This window comes from Manis javanica, chromosome 2, assembly GCF_040802235.1.
Source record: "Manis javanica isolate MJ-LG chromosome 2, MJ_LKY, whole genome shotgun sequence".
Classification (NCBI taxonomy): Eukaryota; Metazoa; Chordata; class Mammalia; order Pholidota; family Manidae; genus Manis; species Manis javanica.
The window spans coordinates 48,435,459-48,461,432 of NC_133157.1; the positions used below are offsets into that span (position 1 = coordinate 48,435,459).

The window sequence follows — 25,974 nt, forward strand, 5'->3', positions numbered from 1 at the left end:
CAACACAGCAATCATTGAATCACTGGGAAGAAAGTGGTAAGTACCATAGGTATTCAGAAGATGACAGGAGTAGATGAGGAAAGAGGATTGCTTTCAACTAAGAAAATATTTTGTGGAGAAAGTGATTTTTGGAGTAGGCCCCAAATGATCTGTAAATATGGGGTAAATTGGGAAAGGAGCAGTGGTAAGCTCTGACCTCAGCACCTGAGGGAGGGACAAAAGGGTGGGGGCACAGAAACGCTTGCTGGGTGCCTCCACCTGCCAGGCACAGCACCGTGGGCTTTATATATTCTGTCATTTAGCCCTTCTAACAGTCACACAAAGTAGATTATTGAGATAAGAAAACCAAAGCTCAGAGAAATAAGGAAACTAAAACTCAGAGAAGCAAAGCAATATGCTCTGAAACACAAGTAGTAAGTGGGGACTCTGGACCTAAACTTAGGACTGTGGCATGCCCAAACCCTGCCCTCTCAGCTCTGCTGTGGTTTGCTGTACAGGTGGGTATAAGAAACTGGACAGTTCAAATTGGCTTCAGTATAGGGAGTGGGAAGAATGGCTTGATGGAGAACACATCATGAGAAAGGTTTGAACCACAGATTTAGAATGAGGACATCATAGATTGGACAGTGAACTATTGAATAAAGCATGAACCCCTACTTGACTTTACCAAAGAAGGGTAGTTTAATATAACAACATACTCACTCTCAGGCACTGGACAAAATTATAATTTTTTCTAAAATGTGTCCTTGTCCTCAGAGCCCTATCCCTCCCTTCTTTGTCTTCAGGTGCCCTAAAACCTAAACTGGAACAGCTCCCTGGGTCACACCCAACCTCCTCTCCAACCCAAGCCAATCAGAATTTTACCCACTCCTGCATTCGTTCCCAACACTTTCATCTAACAACACAACCAGACACTAGAATGGGTGCAGGGCCTATGGCTGTGAAAGACAGTCCTTCTCCTAAAGAACTCATGCTCTGGTGGGGGACACAGGTGGAAGGGTGAACAGTGTGATGGCCACACCTGAGGTGCTGGGAGAGCCCAGTGGAAGACAACTATCTCATTCACCCTTGGGAAATGAGGATGGGCTTCTCAGAAGAGGTGATGTCTCCACTGCCTCATTCCTACTTCCCAAAACGACACTATCTTTCCAGCCACGTGATACTAATATGTTCACTTAATAATAACTGAGCACCTTCTCAGTGTGAGGCATTTTGCTAGATTTGATAGATAGAGAGCTTCACTTCCAAACTTCACTTTTTCCTTCTGTTTCCAGGGATGCCAACAAATTATTCTAGAGTGGTCTTTTGGTGACCTAAGAGTCCCCCTACATGAGCAGCCATCTTTATCTCCTCATGGGGTGATATTGCATATTCTTAGAAGAACAATCTCCAATTTTTACTTTACATTAATAACCTATAGTTTATTTATCATCTGCAGGTACCTAAATTTCATACCATTCTCACTTTGGAAAATTCTCAATAAATTGAACTCCTTATTAAAATTAGTCTAAATGAAAATGTAGGAAGCTAGTCCAAAAGAAAAATTTGGGTGATAGAAAAGATGAATTAAAAGGAGAAGAGACCTTTCCACTAATGGCCTTATACAGAATTACTAATCTTTGTTCTTTGTAGATAAACATTCATAGTGATATACAGGTAGGTAGGCAGGCAGAAATTCTGACAAATACCTTGCAGAGGAGCAATGTATGGGGAAAGTTGCCTGCAAAGTGTTGCCTAAACTCATTGCCACATAACAGAAGATATTTCCAGAAAAATAATTTATCCACAATTTAAAAAGTTAATCTTCATTCATTTGTATAAGAAAGAAAAGATAGAAAAAGGTTTTGTAATATCAAGGCAAAAATTATAATTTTTCCTTAATGAAATTAAGTTGACTGTTTCATGGCAACCAATAGCCCCTTTATCAAGCTGAGAAACTAACAATATCTTACATGAACCATGGGTCCTAAATTAGGCGTGTAGCTAAGATTTGAAAACCCTCATTATCTCAAAGAAGCAAAGACACCTTAAGGTCACATAGTCTAGCCAGTCCTTTATGTTCTTAATGGCAGTAAACTAGTCCAGTTCCTTTCAAAAGAAATTGTATTTGGAATACCATTTAACAGTCTTTTCCATTACCCAAGATGTATCCTCTGAAAGTGTAGTCATAAAACAGGTCTTTGATATTATCTGTAGCCTTTACATTATATTTTAATGCTTGCTTGAATGTATGAGACTGTATTATATCCACTGATATATGATGCAGGATAGTTTCAGCTGTATATCCAGATTAACAGTGGCTTAAGTCACATGGCAGTTTATTTCTTTGTCAAGTAAAAGAGGTCCAGGGCAGATTGTACATGGAAGATATGGAAGTTCCACAGTAATCCAAGACCAGGCAACTTCCATCCTTCTGCTCTACCATCTAATAAATGGCTTTCAACCTCAAAGACACCTCCTGATCCAAGATGGCTGCAGACTCCCCAGTTGTTTATCTTCTTTTTAAGGAGACTTCCTTTAGACCCTCTCAGTAAAACTTCCCAAAACTCAGTTAAATGGTTACACTGTATCAAGGGAGCTTGGAAATATAGCTTGTTAAGGAGGGTGATTTACTGTCCTCAACAATTTAGGTATTATGTCATTAGGAAATTAAAAGGATTTGAATAGGCAATATGCAGTCTCTCCACAAATGAGAAATATCACTTTCATATATCTGTATGTCGATGGGGAAAACCAAGAACAGAGCAAACTACGTGAGGAATATTGAGAGCTCATGTTAAGCCTGAGACGCCTATGACACACCCAAATGGAGATGTGGAGAAAGCAGTGCATATGGAGTCTGGAGCTTGGAAGAGAGGTCAGAGATATGGATGTAAATTTGGGAGTCATACAATATAGGTGTTATTTATAGCTACAGAATTAGATAAATATAAGGCCTGAGTATTACTTAATCCAGTTCATACAGAATTAGATAAGAATACCTAGCTAATCAATAGGAAAGAGGAGGCCAAGGATTAACCCTGGGGACTCCAAAATTTAGAGTCTGGGAAGAAGAGGGAAGCCCAGCAAAGAAGACTGGGATGGGCAGAGAACCAGGAGAGAATGGTATCCAAGAAGCCAATAGAAGTCTTCCAAAGGAGGGCAGTGAAAACATGACAGCATCCATGAATTGGCTACTGAGAGCAAAGAATTATAGTAGAAAGATAAAGAGCCATGGACAGAAAGCAGAATGCTTCACATCAGGAGTTTGGAAGTGGTGCAGTTATAGAGAATGCTGAGACCTGGGGTGTCATTGCAGGAGTGGGAGGATACGGTAAGCTGCAGGAAAGGGTAGCTGGAAGCGGGCAGATCAGTGCAGCGAAGAGCCAAGGGCTGCAGGGCTCTCTTGGCTAGAGCCACCAAAGGTGGTGACAGGAGAAACGGGGGAAAGAGAAATAGTGAACTGGGTTCTAGTATCTTCAGGAATGAAGGGAGGGTGACAAGGAGGTCAGAATAGAGGTAGAAGAAGTAGCTTGTGCTTCAAAGGAGGGAGGAAGGAAAGTCTGGAAGTAGTGAGGACGGGGGGATAGAATGTGGAGCATGTGGAGACACAAGCAGCTGTCCCTTTCAAGGCTCCTGGGAGGAAGGGGCCTTCAGAAAACAGCTGGAACAAAAAGGCAAGAAGAGGTTTAGGACATAGAGACAGATTTACTGATAGCAGAGGTGGGAAGCTGAGTCCGGTCAGGGATTTTCAGAGCCCCATGGACATTAGGTTCTGGATGGTGATGGATGACCCAGAGGTTCTGCTGAAGTGAACGGGGGTGTAGCGTGGAATGGGAACAGATTAACAATGCTTTAGAAGGTCCTGCTTAGGACTGGTCCTTAGACAGTTTGCAGAGGTAAAGTAAGGTGTATCCTCACAGGAGAGGGGAGCTCTGGAGAACTACCTTAAATACAGCAGGGGGTGAGGAAGTCTGGGCCAGGAGATAGGCCTTTGTCAGTCTGGGGAGAGAGAGTTCAGTCCAGCTGAGGAAGACTTTCCCTCCAGATGTGACAAGTGATGCGATGCCCGGCCTCAGAGAGGAGTGAGGAGTCCAGGACGCCTCCCTCAGGAGAGAACTCCCACAACGGACACCTTAATGCCCCTTCCAGTCCCGTGTCCAAGATTCTATCCTTGTACCTTTTATTAAATATAATGGGACATTGATTTGCAGTCTACTTTTAAGACTACTTTCTAAAAACTTGATCTTGCATTTTAGTTAAGGTGCCACCAAGACTGTCATATGTAGGTTTCTGCACCACAGCTTCTGAAATATAAGGCCCGAGTATTACTTAATCCAGTTCATAGACAGACTCTTAATTAATGTGGTTATATATACCAAATAGTGCATTAAATAGTTCCTATGAAATAGACCTTTCAAAGAAAAAACTATATTCCCTTTTAGTTACAAATACAAACTTTTAGCACAGTAGAAATGTTAATCACAAATTAAATTTAACCATCATTTTTATTATAAAAACATTGCATGAATACAGAGGTATGCATACAAAGAATAAAATGAGACTAAAAATGAGTCTCCCTTTTACCCCAGATTCCATTCATTCCTTAGGATCAAACACTTTTATCAGTTTTTTAACATATGCTCTTTTTTTCCATGCACTATTCTATACCTAGCTTTTGTTTATTAAGATAGCTTGTGGATATTTCCATATCAGTACTTTTAAATTTCCCTCATTCCTTTTAGCATCCACACAGTATTCTACTGCTTGAATCTTCCATGGTGGATTCAATTAGTCCCCTTTTGATGAACATTTAAAATATTTCCATTTTTATTTATCCAATTATTACAACAACATTACATGAGAATCTTTGTTCTATATAGATAACACTACTGAATAGGAAATTTATATACACTAAAATTCCTCAAAATAGAAATACCAAAAAATATACACATTTCAAATTTCAAAAGATATTTCCAGATTGCCCTCCAAGGGAATTTCACTAATTTACACTCCCACCAACTCTGACTGAGAGAGCCTCAAACAAATTTAAATAAGCTTTTTGAACAGAGATTCAAACTAACTTTATTAAAAAGCAGATAAGCCTTTGTATTTATCTTCTAATTTAGTTGTTTGAGAAACTTGAATTTCTACCAAAGCTGGATTAAAACCAGGATACCAGTGTGATGGAGCCTTTGTCCTCTCTAATTAAATGACAGAGCTCTTACTCCTTCACTGAGTATCTAGTTTCCCCCACAGCATATGCCCTTCTTACCACAAGACCAGAGATATCCTAGCAGAAAGTCTCACAAGTAACTACAAGTTAACTTTCTACCTTCCACTGACCAAAGTGGGGATCCCCTGTTGTGCACAGACACCATTTCCAATACCATGTTAGGTTTCATTCATTCCAGGTTTATGTTTAACTCATTCAGCCCAACTTTCCAGAACCAGAGGATTTTTCTGGGCATTTGAACAGATGCTCTCTGTAAGGCTGGGCCTTATCCAAAAAGTAAATATATTTAACTCACCAGTTATTAAACACATCGCTTTTTCAGAGATGTATTCTTACAAGTACCTCCCTGGGGCTGGGTCTTAGGAAGACAGCAGCCTAGTGAGTATGCATAACCAGACGAACCAGCTAGTAGCCAGCATAAGATCTGTCAAAGACCAAACCAGCTGTGTGGGTAGATCCACAGTCTTCCTGAAAACCAGGACCAAGGAAGTCTTCTGATTAGAATACATCCAGGTTTTCAAACTTCACTGCATCTTATTTTCATGATCTAAATAGTCAGCAGTAAAAGCAGAAAGATGGGACCTGACAAGTAAAGGCAGACTTCGCCACACTGCATATGTAGAAGGTGTGAAGTGTCAGCAGAAGGCAAATTGTGGATGCTTCTTTTTGTCTATTTCTGACATCCCTAGAGCTGAGAATGTTAAGTTGCCTTCATCAGTCAAACCTGAATACTGTTATTATAAATTAATGATATAATTTCCTGCCCCCATGAACCTTCCTCCAAGAAAAAAAAGTGAGAATCTGTTTTACCAGGAGGCTGGCATGTTCAATTAAGCATGGCAGGTTTCTCTTTTGATTAAATCTGAAATGAACTGAATCATCTCATTTTAGTCATGGGCCAGTAAGCCTCCAGTCAGTTTTAGTTAAACTCTCAGCATGTGTTGGAACTTCTGTTGCAAACCCATGATTCAAATGACATTTATAGCTTATGATGTAAAGTTGAGGATTCAAAAAATAGAAAATAAGAACTCAAATTAACTGGCAATTTGCAGACTCATGAAATCCAGGTGACAAGATAGGATGTATATACATGAAATAGTGGCTGCTACTAAATAAATGGTAGCCAGATCTAACATCTTTCACTTTACATCAAGTAATTGGGTAATATACAGATGCATCATAAGAACAAACTGTTTTTGTTAAGTTCTGTTTTTCATATATAAATCAGGGTAACCATTCGGTACATATATATTGAGCACCTACTATTTGCCAGGTGCTGTAAACAAATTAAAACCCTGCCCGAATGAATACATTAATGTCACAGCCCATTTGCAGAGAGACATACCCAATTTATGGGCTTTGACAAACTGGCTGAAGAGATATTTTCCACCCATTAGGGTGGCAGTAGGGCTGGCTGTCGGTGAGTCTTGGGAGCTGAAGCCTGCCTTAGTGAAGCAATCCACTATTTGTTTATCTCATAGACAGCCACAGGGTGCAAGGGATGGGAACAAGAAGACATTCAAACCTTCTATTTGTCAGCCCCTACCTGATTCAGAACTCCAAAGCTGAAATCAGACAAACCCCTTTGAGAATTTATGTGTGTAAGCCGTTTACATCTGTGTGTACAACATAGAAATGTTCAGAAAATTAAGTTCCTAAAACAACAAGCATGTGACCTAAAATAAAAAGAACTTTAGCTCTCAAGCAGCCTCAGCTAAGGTCAGTAAATTGGCTCTTTTCCTGAGACATTGTATTCTGCCAGGTGATACTTGCCGCAGCTTTTTGGTTTGTAAAATTCCAATTTTGCCTGAACTTGATCAGATTATCTTATTGGGGAAAAAAAGAGAGTGAGTTTCAAAAGAGACAAACATTAGTTGTAAACACTCTTAGACTCTGGAGACTTAATAACATTAACCAGGACGAGTCTAGTGAGTTTCCTGCAGCGCTGGTCCTTCCTTCTTTCTCTAACCACAAAAGGAACATGAACTTCATATAGATTTTTAAGCATCAATCACTCCAAGCACCTCGCACACACACACACACACACACACACACACACACACACACACACACATATACGCCACACACACATTCCCTTTGTTGTTTGTGTTGATGTTGTTCATAAACACTTCCTGTGGACCAGCCTAAGAAGTAAGTACTGTGGGACAAATGAAAAGTAGCATCCTGGAGGGGCCCCAAGGGCAAGAGAAGAGGGCCAGTAAAACGCCTCTGAGGATGTATAATTGCTGAGAGGCATCAGAATCCTGTGATGGAGAGAAGCACCAGGTGCCTTGCTGGCCCAGGAAAGGGACTTGGGGAACGCTTGCTTAATTCTTAAAAGGAGTAAGACAAGCAATAAGAAGTGTAGAGCATTCCAAGCCATGTGAAGGGTAGATTGGAGGGATACAGGCAATATGATTATAAGTTAGGAGACTGAGTAAGAGACTGCAACCAACATCCAGGCTGGCAGGATTGGCTCTACAGTGCAAAGGTAGACTCAAGAGGACTTGGCAACTAATTGGATATGAGTTCAGGAGGGTGTCTAAGATGGCTGGACAGCACGGGGAGCAAGGGAACAACACAAGCAGAAGAGCAGGTTTCCAAGAAGGAAGATGATGTGTGGGAGTTTGTGGCACGTTGAGGGACTTTCTAGTGAAGATGTTCAGGAGTCTATTGGATAAGAGGACCTGGGCCAGAGATCTGACTTCGGAAATCGTTGGTATTCAGGTGGTGGTCCTTTGGGTACTTTGGGAATATGTGAGGAGTGAGCACTTAAGGGGCACTCTCAGGAGCCCTTGAAAATCAAAGAGGATTTCGAGGAGAGGGGTGAGGAATATCGGATGCATGGAGACACAGGGAGAAGAAAGGGCTGACGAATGCCAGGTGCGAAGAGGAAGGGAACAAAGGAGCTGTAAGGGCACAGAGGGACCAGCACAGGCTGGTCTTCAAGGAGGCTTGGCTATGGAGGGAGGGCAAGAGAGAGAGCATTGCCTGCAGGAAACCTACAGTCAAGAGAAAGATTGCCAACTTGAGGGACTGAGCCATGATTATATGCTGAGCAGAAAGGGAAGGACTGAAGATTGAAGATGACTGATTAGGCAAAGTCCCTGGAGAGGCAAGAAACTGGAATAAAGGACAAAAAAATACCAACTTTTGAAAGACATTGGAAGTCTTCCAAAATATTTATAAGCATACCCTCCTATTTCCAATGATAAAGTGACCCTGCCTGGGGAGCTGATAGAAACAGTTCCCATGTGGACATATCCATTCTTTATGGGCGATTCCAAAGGACATTCTGAAGGAAAATTATTTTTAAAAGCCTTAATAAGGAAATCTGGCTGCTCCATTTCATTATGTGATGGATTTGGCCACTACTTGAGATACAATTATGTAATATTCTCATTAATTACAGAAGCTAGTTCTATGACTATGTCTATAAATATAACTATAACTAAATTACATTAACATCTTTATTTGGTTCATTTATAAAATATTTAGTAAAGACACTACAAAACACTTTATTAGTTTAGTTTCCATTAATGTCAATGTAATCTAGTAAATAGTCTTATATAATGCTTCACAAAAATTAGAAAAAATAATTTAGAAGTTGTACTTCAAAAATACATTCAAGAATAAATAAACTATGTTCTTGGTGTTTTTTTAAGGTAAAATTAATTACTTTTAATGTTATTCTTTTAAGAATAAAAATCAGGCCAAATACTCTTAGGTAAATAGCCACACCATGAGGACAATTTGTAGAATGGCAGAGGAGTTTATTCCTTCAAGCTGCAAGGCAGTGTCTCATATCTTGGAAGTTTACTAATCTCTGAGTTTCCATGCCCTCCTGAGAAGGTCCCCACCACCAGAGCATGAGTCTTAAGTCCTTGTGTCTTGTGTCTCTCTGACTCCAGGCTGTGAACTTTACAAGGGCACAAACTGGATGCATCTTGTTCACCAAATACTGGCACACAGCGCAGGTTTGGTTAGTATTTGCAGAATGAAGGTTGGCTGTGACTCGTATTGACTTAAAAGGAAAGCTCAGGCTTTCCAGGGGAACTGATACAGCGAGAGCCTCACCGTACATGATTCAGTGAGTGTGTATGACATACCTGTCACGCATTATTCTGAGACACTTGAGGGATACAAAGATGGTGGAGAGAAGTCCCTTCCCCAGAGAAGCCTGCCCTCTGGTGGGGAAAGCAGATGCGTGGGCGGCAAGCCGAGATAAGGGCTATGCATGGTACAAAGTGCCAGGAGAATGATGGATTTCTACTTGGAAAGGACGGGTGTGGGTATCCACAGAGGAAGCATAAGGCTGAGCTTTCAGTAAGGCCTTGGCAAATAAAGAGCATCTTAATAAAGAAGGGGCAGCCGAAGCCCAACCTTTCCTTCTCTGCTCTCCTGTGCTCGCCATGCCTCCTCTTCTATCACAAAGGCCCCTGTCAGCACCTACCTTGTCAGCCCTGACCACATGCAGAAGGGGGATGGCTGGCATGCCCCTCTGTGTGTTTGGAGAATGAACACCTAGTCCACCCCGTTTTCCCGTTTACTTTCCGATAGTTCCTGGGGGTCCCACAGGTAGACTCTCAGCCCTACTGGGGCCATAGGTTTGGGTAGACCTGAAAGGCTTTTCTTTGGTCATTAGTCAATAAGAAACATATTAAGGAGTGATAAGTTCATCTACTTGCCTGGAAACCACAAACAAGAATTTTTAGAGCTCTCCTGGGCGATGGGGATACAGCAGTGAACAAAACCGATGGAAAAATCTCTACCCTCGTGGAGCTCAACTGCTAATGGAAAGCAACAGATAATCAATAGTAATGATGATATCATATATTAAATGGTGATAAACGCTTTAGAGAAAATAACCTAGGAATAGGAAATACTGGAGAAAGAAGCTGCAACTTTAAATAGGCTGCTCAGTGAAGCCTCAGTGAGAAGATGACATTTAAACAAATTCTTAAAGAAAGGAGCTGAAAGTGGATCTCAAGGATCTCTGGGAGAAGAACATTCCAGGCAGAGGGACCAGCAAATGCCATGGCTCTGAGGTAGGACAGTGCCCAGTGTTTTCAAGAAACAGCAAGGAGTCTAGAGTGGGCTAGGAGATGGGGAAGTGGGGATGCAGCTGGGGGCCTATGTGGATAAACCTCACTGGGTAGAATCTTGCAAGTCACTGGAAAGATTCTGGCTTTCACTCTGACCTGGGGACCACTACAAGATCTTGCACAGAGAAGTGAGTAGCATGATCTGATTCACTGATATCTAAGTTTGCTGGGATGAGATGAGCCTGGGGGACAGAGAGGTAAAGGTGGAAGGGGTGACAAGTTAAGAGACCAGCAGGACTGTTGTTGGGCCCAGAGCGTGAAGAGGGAGAAATGTTTAGATTCTGAAATATTTTGCAAGTAGAGACTAGACTTGCTGATGAATACCATGTGGGGTGTGAGTAAAAGAGAGGAACCCAGGATGACCCCAAGGTTGGTGCTTGCTTTTTGTTCCATCAGTTCCAATGCCTTCTCAGAGTGACAACTGCCTGTCTTCCTGCCTTGAGTCAATGATTCCAGAAAAAATAGGCAATAAATAAACAGAAGGAAAGGTCAGTTGTATTTTTGCTTTTAAACTACATGCCAAGCCAAGAAGTTCAAAGACAAAGACAGGAAAGGCAGAACTGAAAACACAAGAATAGATCTTAAAACACTATTTTCAAGTTTTCCCTTCTGTTCCATTTTTTTTTTCTCCTCCCAGAGGTCTGTTCACTGAGGTGTGCATGGCCTCTCCCTTTGCAACTGTGCATCTCTGCCCCGTCTCTTCCTTGTCACTGATGCTCAGAATGTTCTATGGCAGCCAGAAGCTAATCTGATCACCAACCCAAAGGGTTTTGCAACGCTGCCTATTATGGGAAAGAGGTGAAGGAATTTCCAGGGGCTGTTTTAATTAATTAATAGCAGTAACAAAAGTAAAATTCATAAAGGAAATGAGTGTACAGACCCTCCCAAGGTTATTTTGCAATGCATCTTGGGGCTTCTGTGTTATGTCAGGGTGGTTGGATCAAGGAATTTGATCCGTGGCAGTTTTTATATTTTGTTCATAGTCACATTAGGCCCTTATGCTTTGATTTGATTTTTCTCCTTCCACATTTCCCTACCACCCCCTCAACACACACCCCTCTGAGGACATACTTTTGCAAACTTCAGACCAAGCAAAACTATATTAAAATTGTGTGCCAGGTTTTGACGTAAGTGCCTCACGATTTGAGCAGTTTGCTATTTCTGAGATTTTAAGTATACAAATATATGTCTCTATATAAAAATACAACACTTTAAGGGTTTGCAGCACAACAGAGCATATTTTTTAAGGTTGCCTAAAACATGTTAAAAATCACTCCTTCCCTCACTTTGAAAAGTACTTAAAAATGTCTTCATTTTTTTATCCCCAGGCACAAAGCTACAGTTGTTTCTTAGATCTGTCCCTCTGGGTCAACCCGTAGGCCAACATGGAATCCATGCCTAAAATAGTTTATGAAAGCAGTCTTTTACTGCCAAGGTCTCCTGTACCTGAGGCCACTAAATATCAATTCTATTGTGAATATCAATCTTTTTATTTTCAGCACTTTATGGGAAGAATGGCTTTTTATTAAACTCCGTAATAAGAACAGCTCTTTCTGGGTAACAGTTCCTGAACATTTACTGTATGTTAGAGGCCATCAGAACACCTGATGTGTGCTGACCCATTGAGCCTTCCAACTACCGTCTGAGAAGAGTGCTCTTACTATCCCCATTTTAAAATGCCAAGCCTGGACAGAGAAGAGTTAAAAGTTGTGTGCACCCAGAAGTTCTCTTGAGCCAACACAAATCCACTGTGCAACCCAATGGTTTCTTGCATGTACTCTGTCCTCACAGGTGATGGGAGAAAACTGATCACCATCTTCCCACTTGAATATTGCAAAGGTTTAGTGTTTAAAACACAGAAGGCCATCTCCATCACACTGACCTTCTGAATTTTAAGAAGGTGTAAAATGATTCTTTTTCCTAATTAGTTTTGGGACTAACTCTGGAGGACTTAACTGAAACCTGAGCACCAGTCCAAGAAGCTGGCCAGGATGCTTAAACTGTCAGGTCAGGATGTAGCTAATTCTCCAGCCCCACAGGTGTGGGTTGAGAGAGAAGGTTATCACTGATTCTCCTAAAGCCATGTCACTCTTGCCCCTGAGCTTTTAGTTGGTTGGTTTTTCTTTTTCCTCTTATTTTCAGACTTCTTCCAATGCCAGGCATTGTGATAAGCCCCTTGAACCCATTTTCTCACTTACACCTTGCATCTAATTCATGAGCCAATGCCACTGGAATCCTAATTAGCAGATGAGAAAATTAAAACTCAGAAATATTCAGAAAGTTAGGGAAACTCACCCAGCAGAGCCAATGAGAGAGGCAGGGCTTAAACCCACATCTACTTGCCTCTAAGTCACAGCCTTTTAACAGCAATACTCCACTGTCCCCAGCAGACCACACCTTCTTGGTGTTCCCCCCAGCTTGCGGCTTTGTGCTGAGCTGGTCCTGAAGGTGCCAAGCCTTCCTACCCACCAGGCACAAAGGGTCACCTTGGGAGTCACAGGGTCTGTACTGGCTTCTGCACCAGGAACCTCTTGCTTTATTTTTGTCCCGTTAGCTTCAACCGCGGGGCTTTTCCCGGAGGGTGCCCCGGGGTGATCCCTGACGCCTCCACCAGGAAATTTTCCGTGGTTTGCGTTCTCAGGCTCCTCCTACCACCCCCAGGAGCACACCTGTGTGCTGAAAGCTGGAGGTGGACCTTCAACTGTAGCTTTTCTAGAAACAAATCTTTAAGAAAAAATCCTTTTAGGCTACAGGGCAGCCACTGTCAGCACTCAGAAGGCAGCATGGTAATCAAGCCATGCTAACTGGGACAAAGGTTGAACTAAAAAGTTGAAGTGGGTGGGGAAGTTAGCTCCCCAGCCCGCCTCTGCAGCTTTGCCTTGCTGCCCCAGGGCTAAACCCGGAGAGAGAAAATAAAGCTAATCCTCCCCACCTCTCAGCAGCAAAGGACTTTAAAGTGCTGCTCCCATGGGAAAAGCACGGATGAAGGATTTAGAAAAGCCTTGTGACCTGTGCAGATGTTTGAGAACCTCCGACATCCCAATTCTAGAATCATTTCCTACCTTATTCCCCCAGCCCTCAATAGAGAATTTGGGGCAAACAACCCATGAGTGACAGTAGCCAACACTCTTCTGAAAGATGCTTCCTGGCAGGCAGAGCTGCTGAACCTTCCATCCTTTTGGCTTCCTTTTATTATCATTTCTCTCTGGTAGACATCTGAGCTCTGGAAATGTTCTTGTAACCATAATCAATATGCAATTAGCTGGTTTCTATCAAATATTTTCTCTGGCCGTGATTCATGACTTTGGGGCATTACTTGGATTAGGTTATTTCGGGTTTGATTTCTACAGTCTTATTTGTTTCCTCTTCTGAATGCTTTCTTGCTTTATTATTATTTTGTATATAATTTTAGAATAACAATTTTGGCTAGCTTTATTTCATAGAGCTTCAGAATACTCTAAGTTCAAAGACTGACCCTGAGACCACAGGAGCATTTTATTAGGAGAAGCATCATTTCCTATAAAGTTTCAGAACCTTCTTTTTCCTCTTCGGGGATTTTCAGCAAATACTTTGAGGACCTCTTCGGGTCGTCTTCCACAAGAACTACCCTTCTTTAGGCTTAAGGCTGCCGAGTACCAAGAATCATACTTCATTGTCTACCTGGGCAACCTCCAGCAACCACACCCCCTGCCCACCTCCTCCTTTCTTGAAGTCCTTCTTTACTCTCCTCTTTCTTCTCTTTTTTGTTCCCTTTTACCTCCTCTGTCTCCTAGTTCCCAGGTTTTCTTACCTTTCCCATTCCCCAGAGTTTCCCTTAGAGAGTAAGTAGAAACACCCAGATTCCAAATGCCTTCCAGCATGGTGAACCTAACGCTGACCTTCAACATCCCTCAGTGCTGGACATGATGCCCATTGCCTCATCCTGCTTTTTCATTCCCTGTGAGGCCCAAGCTGCAGGCCGACCTCCTTCTCGTGCTGTCGCCTCCCTACTTCCTGGGAGAGCGTACCTCCTGGTGCACATTCATTGCCTCAACCAAGCCATGCGCCTCTTAGGGGCTGGTTTGAGGAAGCAAGGAGTCTAGGTTTCTGACGAGGGGAGCTTGTGAGCAGACAGGGCTCTGCTGTGTCACCTTCATCACTGGAATCAACTGATCCTGCTCTGGTTTACAGCTTCTGTCACTCCCCACCAGCCACACAAGTCACCCATAATTTCTATGCACCAGGAGGGGAGGGTAAGTGAATACCAACATCCATCCTAGAAGAAGAGACTCAAGAGCATCAAGGTTTGGTTTGGGTTGGGTTTAGTCTCCTAGGGAAGTAGAATAGATCCCCTGTTCATGTGATGCCTGAGAAGCCAGCCAATAACAAATGCCTAGTGGGAAAACTGTAGGGGTTGTGGTATTTTGAGGGACATATCATATCTGAATCTAGGCAATAGTCAGTTTAAAATGAGGCTCTTGTGTACCTTAAATGTTCCTTGGTAGTGGCAGGTAGACAAAAAAGGATTAGAGGAGAAAGAAAAAATGCTGTTTCACTAATCTCTACACTTTTGCATGCTTTTTTTTCTATGCTTGTTGCATGCGTCTACCCATTAATTATGTCAATAATGGAGAAGCAATGAAGCGTTATCCTTGTACAACTGTTTTAAATGATGACTCTGAGAATGGTATTTTTTCCAGCACCTTTCCCCAGCGTGTCATCACCAACAGACATTACTTGCTGCACTAAATCCCCCAGTGGAATCAGTTGCCTCCTTGGTGCTGTAGCTGCAGCCAACTCGGCTAATTCAGAAAACTATGATGCATGCTTCCAACTCACTTAGAAACTGCATAAGAAATCTTAATTAAGATAAATGTTTGAAAACCAGAGTCAAAGCAAAAGACCCGTCCGTGGCTTGTCTTTCCATCATCAAAAGCCAATTCTAGGATGAGCATTTAATGCCAGAGAAATGGCAATGCTTTCAGAGCAGCTCTGTTTCTTTAGACCTACTTTGCATCTCAGCAGTTTCTGTGATGGTTGGTACTTTCGTTTATTTTGTAAGCAATTGGGAAGGAGGGCAGAGGTCCAAGTCAAACCTTTCATCTATGGTCTGGCAGCTTGAGATTTTCAAAAAGAGATTTGGGCTGAAGAATCCACAAAGGTAAGGTACCCTTCCTGCAGGTCCGAGGGCACCTGGGTTGGACAGAAAGCTGTGGTCGCCACAGTAGTGCAGCATAACTGAGGAAGCTGTGTGTATGCTTTGCCAATACTTCACTCTTCGTCATAAGCCCCTCTCTTCCTCTTCATCCAGTCTCCTTTCTACACTTTGTCTTGCTCCAGGGAGGTTCAGAGAAAAAGCTTCAATTCTCCACAAGATTGCCAAGAAGAAATGCCAGGTGGATGAGAACGAGAGGCAGAATGGGGCCGCCAATCACGTTGGTGAGTGCAAGGAGCTCTCCATCCCTTTCCTTCCTGGAGTGCCCAGAGGGGAGCAGAGAGGCGGGACCCACGTGGGCGCCCCTCACTCAGGGCAGACATAGAAGCCCTGCAGCTCTGCCTTTTCCTGGGTGTCAGCAAGCGCTCATTTCCCCTGGTGGGCACAGGGCATGAACGGACACAGGGTGTCGCCTACTAGGGGAACTGCAAGAAAAGTAAAATGATTCTTTGAGGAACCTAAAACAAAAGCAGCTCCCAACAGGGCATCAACCTTGAAGAGTAGAAAAACACTCCATGTCAGGGATTCCACATAAAGAGGACACACGCACACCCCTATCATTTAGTGCTTCACCCCCTTCTGAAATTCTTGCCTGGTAACCATATTTTATACCTATGACACTGCCGATGCCACACCCAGGTGGGTCACTTTGTCCCTTCTAAACTGAGTGACAGAGTCACTGTGAAATGACACTGCCTTCCTTCCTCAAGAATTCAGCAATACAAGCCCAAACCTCTTTAGGCTGAACCTCTGCATGTCCAGAACACGACATTCAAGCATCTCGTTTTAACTTGGAATATGATGCTCCTCTTTTCTTGTCTGCAACTATAATATAGCTAATATAGTCAAGATTCTGTTGGGTATGAAAAGAAAAACTCAAAGGAAGTAAGCTAAAATGTTAAACATTATGCCTGGGAGGTTTTTTCCTTCTCACCAGTTCAGTGCTAGCCTGAGACATCTCAGCTCCACTGTGGGACCCCCTATCCATATAGTTAGGGTCAGGTTTGGCCACTGCAAGCTGATCCTAAATTGTATCACTGCAACAATTAGACTCTAAAAACTCAGTTTTAATATTTCCCAAGGTACTTAATATTTTTTTAGTTTAAATAACTGAACCAAGCACACTAGGAGCTGGCAGAGCCACACACAGCAGGACATGACATATACACACAGACCATCACAACGCTGTCACTACAAAAAACATAAAATGATAAAATTAATTTGAGCCTCTGTGGCTTTCCATACTGCAATAGATTTGCACCTCTGTATTCCACATCTAAATACATAAATAAACATAAACATTTCCCTATCATTTCCAAAACTTAGCCACTTCAAACAATTTTTACATAATTCTGAAATTATTTTCCAGTGATAGTTTACTAAAGATAGAAATATTTACCAAAGGGAGTTGCTAGGAGAAAGCACATTCCGATACCCTTTGGGCAGCCTGGTCACGCTCGTATCTGATATTCACAAGCAATCAGGTGCCCGGCACTCCTTGCACTGAACCGCACGCACAGCGTCATTGTCTCCTGAAACCCAAGACTTACACAGCCAGAAGGCTGAGGGACCTTTTTATTTCCCTTTCACTGAACTCACAGCAGACTTTAGAGGTGCCTGATCACTGACCACCTGGAGGTGCTCCTCTGAGCCCTAAAAACTCTTCCAGCTAGCAAGGAAGATACTGTAATAAGGCTCAGAATAGACGTGTTCCCTGCTCACCCTGTGCCAGCCACTGTGCTGAGTGCGTTGTATTGTTGTTCTTAGTAGCCATAGCGGAAGTAGTAGTGGTACTGTTGTTCTCATCACCCGATTTTAGGAGGAAACTGAATCTCAGGTTAGATCACTTGCTAAGGATGCCACAGCTTGAGCAGTAGAGCCAAAGCGTGAAGCCAGGAGTGTCTGAGGTGCCCAGTGTCAGACAGTCCCAGTGCTTAACCATTTCCGCAGAGTCACTTCTCAACTCCCAGAGGAAAACGTGATCTGCACTTGCTGACCTGTGGCTTCCTCTAGCCAAATGCTACCTTTCCTTCAGGAATGATACAGTCTTTCCCTCTACTACTTGTTCGGCTCCCCCCTGCCTTCCCTGCAATAGGTACACAGGTGTGGGATGTGCTAAGTAGCATCCTCAGGCATTTGCCCTCCTCATGGCCACCTACATGCTGGCAGTTGCCCACACTCACTGTGCCTGAGAGAATTAGAGCTGGAAACAGTGGGCCGTGGAGGTTGAACACCCTCATTTCACAGATAACATTCCTGAAGCCCAGAGAAGAGAGGACTTGCCTAAGGCGACAGCCCAATGGTGGCAGAGCGGAGCCCTGGACTCAAGACCCTGAGGCCTTAGCCAGTAAATACCCTTTCCAGAATGTAGGATGAAAGGAAATGTGCCACTGTAAAAAATATCTGAGGGGCATGTCCTGGGTAGAAACAACAGTGTGTAGATTGGGTACAGTTTCGATTAAAAACATCTGGGTTCATGTTCTTGAATGGCTAATGGATAATTTTGCCTCATCTAGAAAACACATACCATAGGAGCTGATGGCACTCGAGTTAAGACATCAGGCCAGAGTGGGGAAGCCAGAGAGCTATCGAAGCGGGGAGGAGGGCTGAGTGTGCTAAAAGGCGGGGGGAAGATGGTAAAAAATGCTTTGCCATTTGGTGTGACCCCCTCCTTCCCCCTTGGGCCTTATCACCTCTCAGAGGCCGTTTGTTTTCTCCTTTGGCCCAGTGTTTTAGGACAGTCTCTCCAGTACAGCTCTTACCCCCATTGACTCCATTTGCTTTCTTTGTATGTGTCTAAATTATGTCACAGAGAAAATCGAGCTCCCGAACAGCACCAGCACGGAAGTTGAAATGACTCCACCCAGTGACGCTTCAGAACCTGTGCAGAACGGTAATCTCTCCCACAGCATTGAAGCTGCAGAAGCCCAGGTATGGCTTTTTTCCATTGCTCTCCTGGACCGCTGTTCTTCTTGGTATCCTAGCATAGCAGCCCTGACCCTACAGTCTCCTCAGCAGCCTGAGCTCCCAACTAGGCAGACGCCAAGCAGAGTCATTCCTCTTTGGGTCTATTTCTCAGTATGAGCCCAGGGCCCCACATGCGTCAAGCTCTTCATTTATTGAACGAATACACATATTCTCTAAGCCACTGTTTCCCAGGGTGAGATTGGAGGGCTCGGGCACCCGATCTCCTGGGGACACATATGCAGATCCCTGGGCCATACCCCAGAATGGATGAAAAAGGATCTCTGGGAAGCAGCACCCAGGAGTCAACATTTTTAATTCACTCCCGAGGCAATTATTAATATACAATAAAGTTTTATAGCTGCTGCAGTCTAATCCTTCCTCTGTGTCTTTAAGGTCAAGGTTAAGTAACAGAGAAACCGTGCCATCACACCTCAGTTAGCCCCCTTTAGCCATGCCTGTCCCTGAAATTAATCAATACTCCCTGGCCAAATTCACCATTTGGTGGTGCAACCAATAGATGGCTCTTTGATCTAATAGTTATAATAATTAACATCCACATGCACCATGTGCCACAGATTTGGTTCTAGACCCTGTAGATAAGGGTCAGGTAGACCCAAGGACTAACCTTGGAGCTGCACTACTCTGGAATTTGCGACCCACTTCTCCAGACAGAATTTTCCCTATGAGCTGAAAAGTTATATAGCACCCACAAAAAGAAGCCAGGCTACAGCAAATCTGTTCTAGCACTCTCTTCTTCTTTCCACTAGGATGCACTCTGCCATAGGGGAAGTCCACACTTCTTAGAAAAAAGCATGCTATTTATTGCCCTTATTCCCTGAAGAAATAGGCAAAAAAAAAAAAAATAGTAAGTTTTTGTGTAAAGGAAAGGATAAAATGTTGAGCATCTTTGTGTATACCTGTTGGCCATTTGTGCATCTTCTTTGGGAAAATATCTATTCAAGTCCTTTGCCCATTTTATAATCAGGTTATTTGGTTTTTTGCTATTGAGTTGTATGGTTCCTTGTATATTTTGGATATTAGCCCCTTATCAGATATGTAGCTTGCAAATATTTTCTCCCATTCCATAGGTTGCTTTTTCGTTCTGATGATTATTTCTTTTGCTGTGCTTTTCACAAGGTAGATGTATAGCAAATCATCTCATTGTACATCTTAAATATAAATATAATTCTTATTTGTTGATTACACTTCAGTAAAGCTAGAAAAAAGTTATTAAAGGAAAAGATAAAGAAATGGCAGCTCCTTCTGCCCTTGCGTCCTCTGCCTTCTAGGTTCTCACCCTCCTACGCAGCATGTGGCAGAAGGAGGCAAGCCCCAAGGCACCTGACTGGCCTCAGGGCTGACACGGTCACAGGTGTGCAGAGGGCAGCCTAGTCATCACATCTCCATCTGGCTGGCACCTCCTGCAAGGGAGCACCTTGCTGCAGGGGAATGACAGAGCCCCTGCTGACCTCTCTCTGAGCAGAGCTGTGTCGCTAGGTCTCACGCAGGGAGACAGGACAGATTGGGGCACCACCCTGTTAAGCTGAGAACTCAAGGGCAAACAAGCCTCAAAGAGCCACCCACCAACCAGCTACAGGATGGCCTGGGGAGGACTGCAGACCCACCAGGAGCAAGGGCCCTAATCTCTCCTTAGTTTTCTGCATCTGCAAAGTACAGATAATAACAGTACCTCATTGGGCTTATTAGGAGGATTATATGAGATAATACACATACAGCTCTTGGCACAGAGCTAAATGCTATTTATATTATTATGTGTCCATACTTGCCATATAAATACCATTCAAAGCATTCTTTCCTTGAAGGAGCTCATTGCAGGGAAAATGAAAATAAAGCCTATATTCAGAGTATAATAAGTAAATAAATAAACATTTGTGATAAGTAAAAAGTCTAGGCCAGTGTGAGCATGGAGGTCTGGTTTAAGTGCTCTGGGAGCCTGCCAGAGGAAGAGCCTATCAAGAGAAAGCATAAAAGCTTCATAGAAGAGGTAACATTTGAGCTGGGTATTGATGGGTGAGTAGGAGTTTGTCACTCAGAGGAGGAGAAAATGACTGAGACGACATGTGCAAAGGTGTAAAACCTTAAGAAGAATATTCATGCTTAGTGATTGATGAGAAAGCCCATGGAATTGAAGGGTGAAATATACTGTGAGGAGGGAGGAGAGATCCCCTCTGAAAGGTAAATTGGGCTGAAATTCTTCAACTGTTCAATCAGAATTCTTAGTGTTCATCTAATATGTATCAGGCAATGTGCTGGATACTGGAGATGTCCACACATTCTAGCAGATCAGAGAGACTACAAATATGAAGCAAGATATAAGTATAGATGGCCTTGTGGAAAATAAAGCATGGTAACATGACAGAGGGCAAGTGGAAAGGCTCCTTTAGATCGGGAGACGAGCAAACGCTTCGCCAGGAAGTGGCGTTTTAACAAAGGCGGAACTGAGGAGTCAGCCAAGGGAACAGCGAACAGCACCCACAGAGGCAGAAATGAACTTGGCTCCTTTGAGGATCAGGAAAGTCAGGGTGGCTGGAGAGTTGGGGATGGAAGGAGGGCGGATGGTGGCAGTGCGATCAGATAGGTGAGCTGAGTAGAGCTGGCCCACCTTGGAGACCATGGTAAGGAAGTTGACTTCCTTCTAGGGCAGCACGCCATTGGAGGTTCCCAGATGTGATTTGCATTTCAAAAGATGTTCTGGGGCTGTCCTGCAGTATGGAAATTGGGTCTGGGGCAAGAGGGTTGTATAGTAATAGTGGGCAAAGAGGTTGTAGCCAGAGTTGAAGCAAAGAGCAGATGGCGGCACGGATCAGGGCAGTGAACACAGAGGTGAGAAGCATGTGGATCATGAAGGGCACTGCAGGTGCCACCAAGCAGGCTGGCTTCACCCTGCTGGGAGCAGGGATCTGCTGAGGGTCGAAAGGGAGCAATGCAGTCAGATTTGTGTAATAGAAAGAATGGTCTTTCAGAACGGTCAAGGGGACCAAAGGGAAGGAAGACTGGATACAGAGCAGCGAGGCAAGAGCCTGTTGGTTCAAGGATCAGCCAGCACTGGTCTGTGGCCCAGTCTGGCCTGCAACCTATTTTTTATGAATCCATGAGACAAGAATGTTTTTATAATTTTGAAGATTTGTTTTAAAAAGTAGCAGTGGTGTGTATGTGATAGAGACCATATGGACACAAAGCTGAAAATATTTACTATCTGGCCCTTTACAGGAAAAGTTGGTCCACCCCTAGTTTAGGCCTTCTGTAGGCATTCAAAAATAAAATAAAATAAGAAAGAAAAAGAATGAGGAAGCTCATCCTGTACAGATAAGAAATGATCTTCAGTATATACTGTTAAGTTGAAAAAAGCAGAATGTCACATTGTATCCGGTGTACTATATTTGCATGAAGAGGAAAAAAAGGAGGGAAGTAACATAGAGGCCCTTGTTTGGGATGCTGTCCAAGAAACAGGCCATGCTGACTGCCTCCAGAACAGGGGCCTGGGTGATAGGGACCTGGGGTGGGAGGGAGGCTTTTTCAGTCTACTGCCTTCTGTAGCTTTTGAATTTTGAACCACTTAAGCATATTACCTATTCCTAAAACAATGCAACAATAAAAATAATAAGAAGTTACATTAAAACAGAAGCAGTGCACTTTAGGATTTAAAATCAGAGTATGAAAACAGACTACATGAATTCAAATCCCGAATCTGCCACCTACCAGCTCTGTGACTTTGGATAAGTTACTTAACGTCTCTATTCACGTTCCTTCTCTGTGAAATGGGGATTGGAACCTAGTTCATAGCATTGTCGTGAGAACAGATGCTCTTAGAACAGGTCTTGGCACATAGTAAGCACTGCCTAGGTGTTTGCTGTTATTAACAGTACTTAGTAAAACTTTGTTTAAAGACTATTAAGTAGCTCACATGACAAGGCCTTCCAGGAGACACTGACTGTGGCATGAATGGCAGTGGATGGATTCAAGAGCTGTTTCTGAGGCAGAATCGAGAAGATGTGGTCAGAGAGAGTGGGTAAGAAAAGGAAGTTGTAAATGATGCTGAGGTTTCCAGGCTGGAAATACGGGGTGGTAGAGTAATTTAGAGCACTGACTCTAGAATCAGAAAAAAGATGTGAATTGGAATGCTCAGACCACCTGAAGCACAGTGTCACCAAAGTGACTCAATGCCTTTTTAATGGGTTAGTTTTCTTTCTTTCCCAGTTGTATTTTTATCAAGCTACATGGAGAATAAGGTGTGCATCCCAACTTTATTAATGGAAATTATGAGCCCCATGCACCACACACTCATGGTTCATCGCTGGTATTCTCCTGAGAGTCTAGCCTGGCTCGTGTAATTAACCTGCTCTTTTAAAAACCCTCCTTACAAGTGAATTGTTTTTATACTAACACCTCATTCTGAGAGCTTTCTTTGGTACAGACTTTACACCGGCAATGAAGGGTATTCTAAAATATTCTCTTTCACAGAGGAAGCCCCTTTGCAGAAGATGTTTTGCTTCATTTGTATCTTCTGTGGAACCAAGAAATAATTTGACTTTGAAAACAGCTTTGTGCTAATTGTCTACCCCCATTGACTGCTGACACGATACTGTTGATTCTAACAGAGAGAACTGATTTGAGCTGCCATGGACAATTTCCAACCTTCCAAATTTTCAGTGTTGGGAATTTATCCAGGTTTGAAAGACAATTCAAATAGTTTCTCCCACCCAGAACATAGCATTTTCTTACATTTTAATTTTGCTGGTCTAGACAACAGCCAGGTGCTTGCACTAGGCCAGTTGCTGCCTGAAACTCCCTGCCTCTCTGCATCATGGTCCTCAGTGCAGGACACACAAAGCCCTTTCAATACATGCTCACGGTGAGAGGGTGGGAGGGGACGTGCCTTGCAAATTTCTTAGATTCTGAAATCTGAAAAATCTAACCTTTTCTTATCGTGTCCTACATGTTCATGTATTGTGAGATAGCTTTTTATATGTTGTAGCTTTTATTTCATTTCACCTCTAAGATTTCTCTCTGTCCTTAGGGAAATCAGAAGAGTCCTTGCTTTGGTTAAGAGGTACACCAGTGGGCAGATTTATATAAGAAAGTCACATTCCTAGAAAAAAGAGAAATAGAGTATATATATATATATACTTGTACCTATGTATATATATACACACACACATGATAATCTACACATGAATTGGGATATCAGAAGGTTGTAAAGAAGCATCATTATCAATTGTTATGGATTATTGTTGTTTAAAGTTACAGCTATGATTTTGGAGTGCCTTATGGAGACTTCATAATACACAGTCAAAAACGTCGGCTCTGATAGGGCTTTCCAAGATTTTCCAAGCAGATGATACCTAGAATCCATATTTCTTTCTTCCTAAAATAGTACCCTTAGTTAGTAAACATTTATATTCTTAGCTATAGTAAGGTTTAACAGAGGGTTTGTGAACTGCAAACCTTCCTATTATTCAAAGAGCAAGTATCTTTCCTAAACGAGGAAGGTGTAGTAGCCAGGTCCACCACTGTGAAAGTTTAAATACAGCCAAGATTGCATTTCCCCTTCTGCATGAAATTATTCAATCTCTCAGACATCAGTGAAGCGTAAGAGGAGCAGCACCTAAGAAGTGGAGGCCCTGGTGGGAAGTGGGGAGGTACCTCTGAGCCTAACTCGGCCAGAGCACTGGGGCATGCGGGGAGAGATGCCAAGGCCCAAGTGGCGAAAGAAAGAGTCTCCAGAAATTCTCCAACCGACTGGATTTGTCAAGGTCCATGCCATGTCAGAACTATAACTGCCGTAGAAAAGAAGTGTTTTAGCATCAGAGAAAACCTAATACATGCTATTTTTAAAAAGCAAAAATTACACTGTCTTACCTAACAGACCTCACAGCACGTAGGTTCCATTTCTGGAAGAGATAACATTTTTTTTCCTTTCAATCTATACATATATTTTGTAAGGAAAAGTTGAGGCCCAGTTTCTACATCTGATGACCTAGACAATTTTTACCAACTGCTTAAAATGCATTCAGAGGCCTTTTGAACACATTTAAAAATGAAATAGATGAAGATCAGACTCTTGAGCTTCTGCCTAAATTTGAATATTGACAAAGAATTATATATTCACTGAGAATCTTACTGTCAATAACACCATTTGTCATTGTGCCTTCCGAGTTTGAAGAATGTCTATTAATCATTCACATAAGATACATTAAAGGCTATTAATAAAAAGGAAAAAATTCCATTACCATCCTTAAAAAAATACTGACATTAATATTACTGTTCCTATGAGTAATTCTAATCGACTTGGTAATAAAACAATGAAAATGACTTTTGAATTATTTCTTATGATTCTCCAGTAGCATTTAAATTGACAAATATTTTATGACTTGTATCAGCAGGATTTATGAACCCCATGAAAACTATACAAAACACAATTTACAATAGCAATACAGAGAGAAATCCATCTTGTCCGTAGGTTGCACCTCAGAATCATTTGGACAAAATGCAAAGCAAAGGAAGGCAATTGCATTTCACCAGGCTCTTCGAATGCTATGCTATATCATAATAAAATGGTTTCTTGGCTTCTTGGAAAACTTAGGTCCAAACAGCTTCATCACTCATAGCAAAATATTTTGAAACTTTGGTTTCCATTTGAAGTCATGTAGAAGCAGATTAAGTGTTTTTAGATTGCCATTGATGCATGAAACTTTATCATTTGTGTTTAATATGCTGAATTCCTGATACTAGATTTTTTTCCCTCTCTATATAAAACAAACTATATGATGATATTTGAAGGGGAGTGACTTACTTCCTATCACTAGGCAAACAGAGATTTATCACTTTTTAAAAAATCTGTTTGCTACTTAAATGTTAGCTCTGTTGGTTCAGGATGTCTACACAGAAAGCAAATATAAATGTCTTAGATCCCTTCCAAAAAGAGCTGCTTGTTGACTTATCTCTTGGAAGAGATAAGAGTAGAATCATGGACGATAAGAGCAGAGTAGAGAGAACGGGGACATTGGTAAAAAAAAAAATACAAACACAAAGACACTGAGAAACTAAGAGAACAAAAAATAGATTTTTCCAAGACTTAATGAGTGAAAAAGACAATTTAAAAGTATATATTACAGCAAGTGAACACAATGATTCATTTCAAAGTCAAAAAACTATTCAAAACTGAGATATTTTAAAAAGATAAACATCCATATGGTCAGTGTATATAGATCTGCTTGGGCTACCATAACAAAATGCCATAGACTGGGTGGCTTAAACAACAGAAATTTATTTTCTCACAGTTCTGGAAGGTGGAAGTCCAAGGTCAAGGTCCCAGCCAATTGAGTTTCTGGCCAGGGCTCTCCTCCCGGCTTACAGACAGAGCGTTCTTTGTCCTCCATGTATATGCAAGAGGATATGGTGTGACCAGGGAGAGACATGCTCTTCCTTACAAAGACACTAATCCTATTGGATCAGAGACCCACTCTTATGAC

At 42.4% G+C, this 25,974-nt stretch overlaps 1 protein-coding gene and 1 long non-coding RNA gene across 5 annotated transcripts in view; one reads left to right on the forward strand and one right to left on the reverse strand.

Annotated features, from left to right (window-relative positions):
* Positions 1–25,974, forward strand: part of SLC24A2 (solute carrier family 24 member 2) — a 214,161-nt gene that overhangs the window by 160,809 nt on the left and 27,378 nt on the right. For all 4 annotated transcript variants that reach the window (XM_037018634.2, XM_073228443.1, XM_037018633.2 and 1 more), the window contains 2 exons: positions 15,640–15,738; positions 18,327–18,445. In XM_037018634.2, coding sequence (XP_036874529.1) covers positions 15,640–15,738; positions 18,327–18,445 — 218 coding nt within the window. The remainder of the gene's footprint in view (positions 1–15,639; positions 15,739–18,326; positions 18,446–25,974) is intronic.
* The window catches only part of LOC108387904 (uncharacterized), a 222,115-nt gene that overhangs the window by 128,716 nt on the left and 67,425 nt on the right, over positions 1–25,974 (reverse strand). The window lies entirely within an intron of this gene.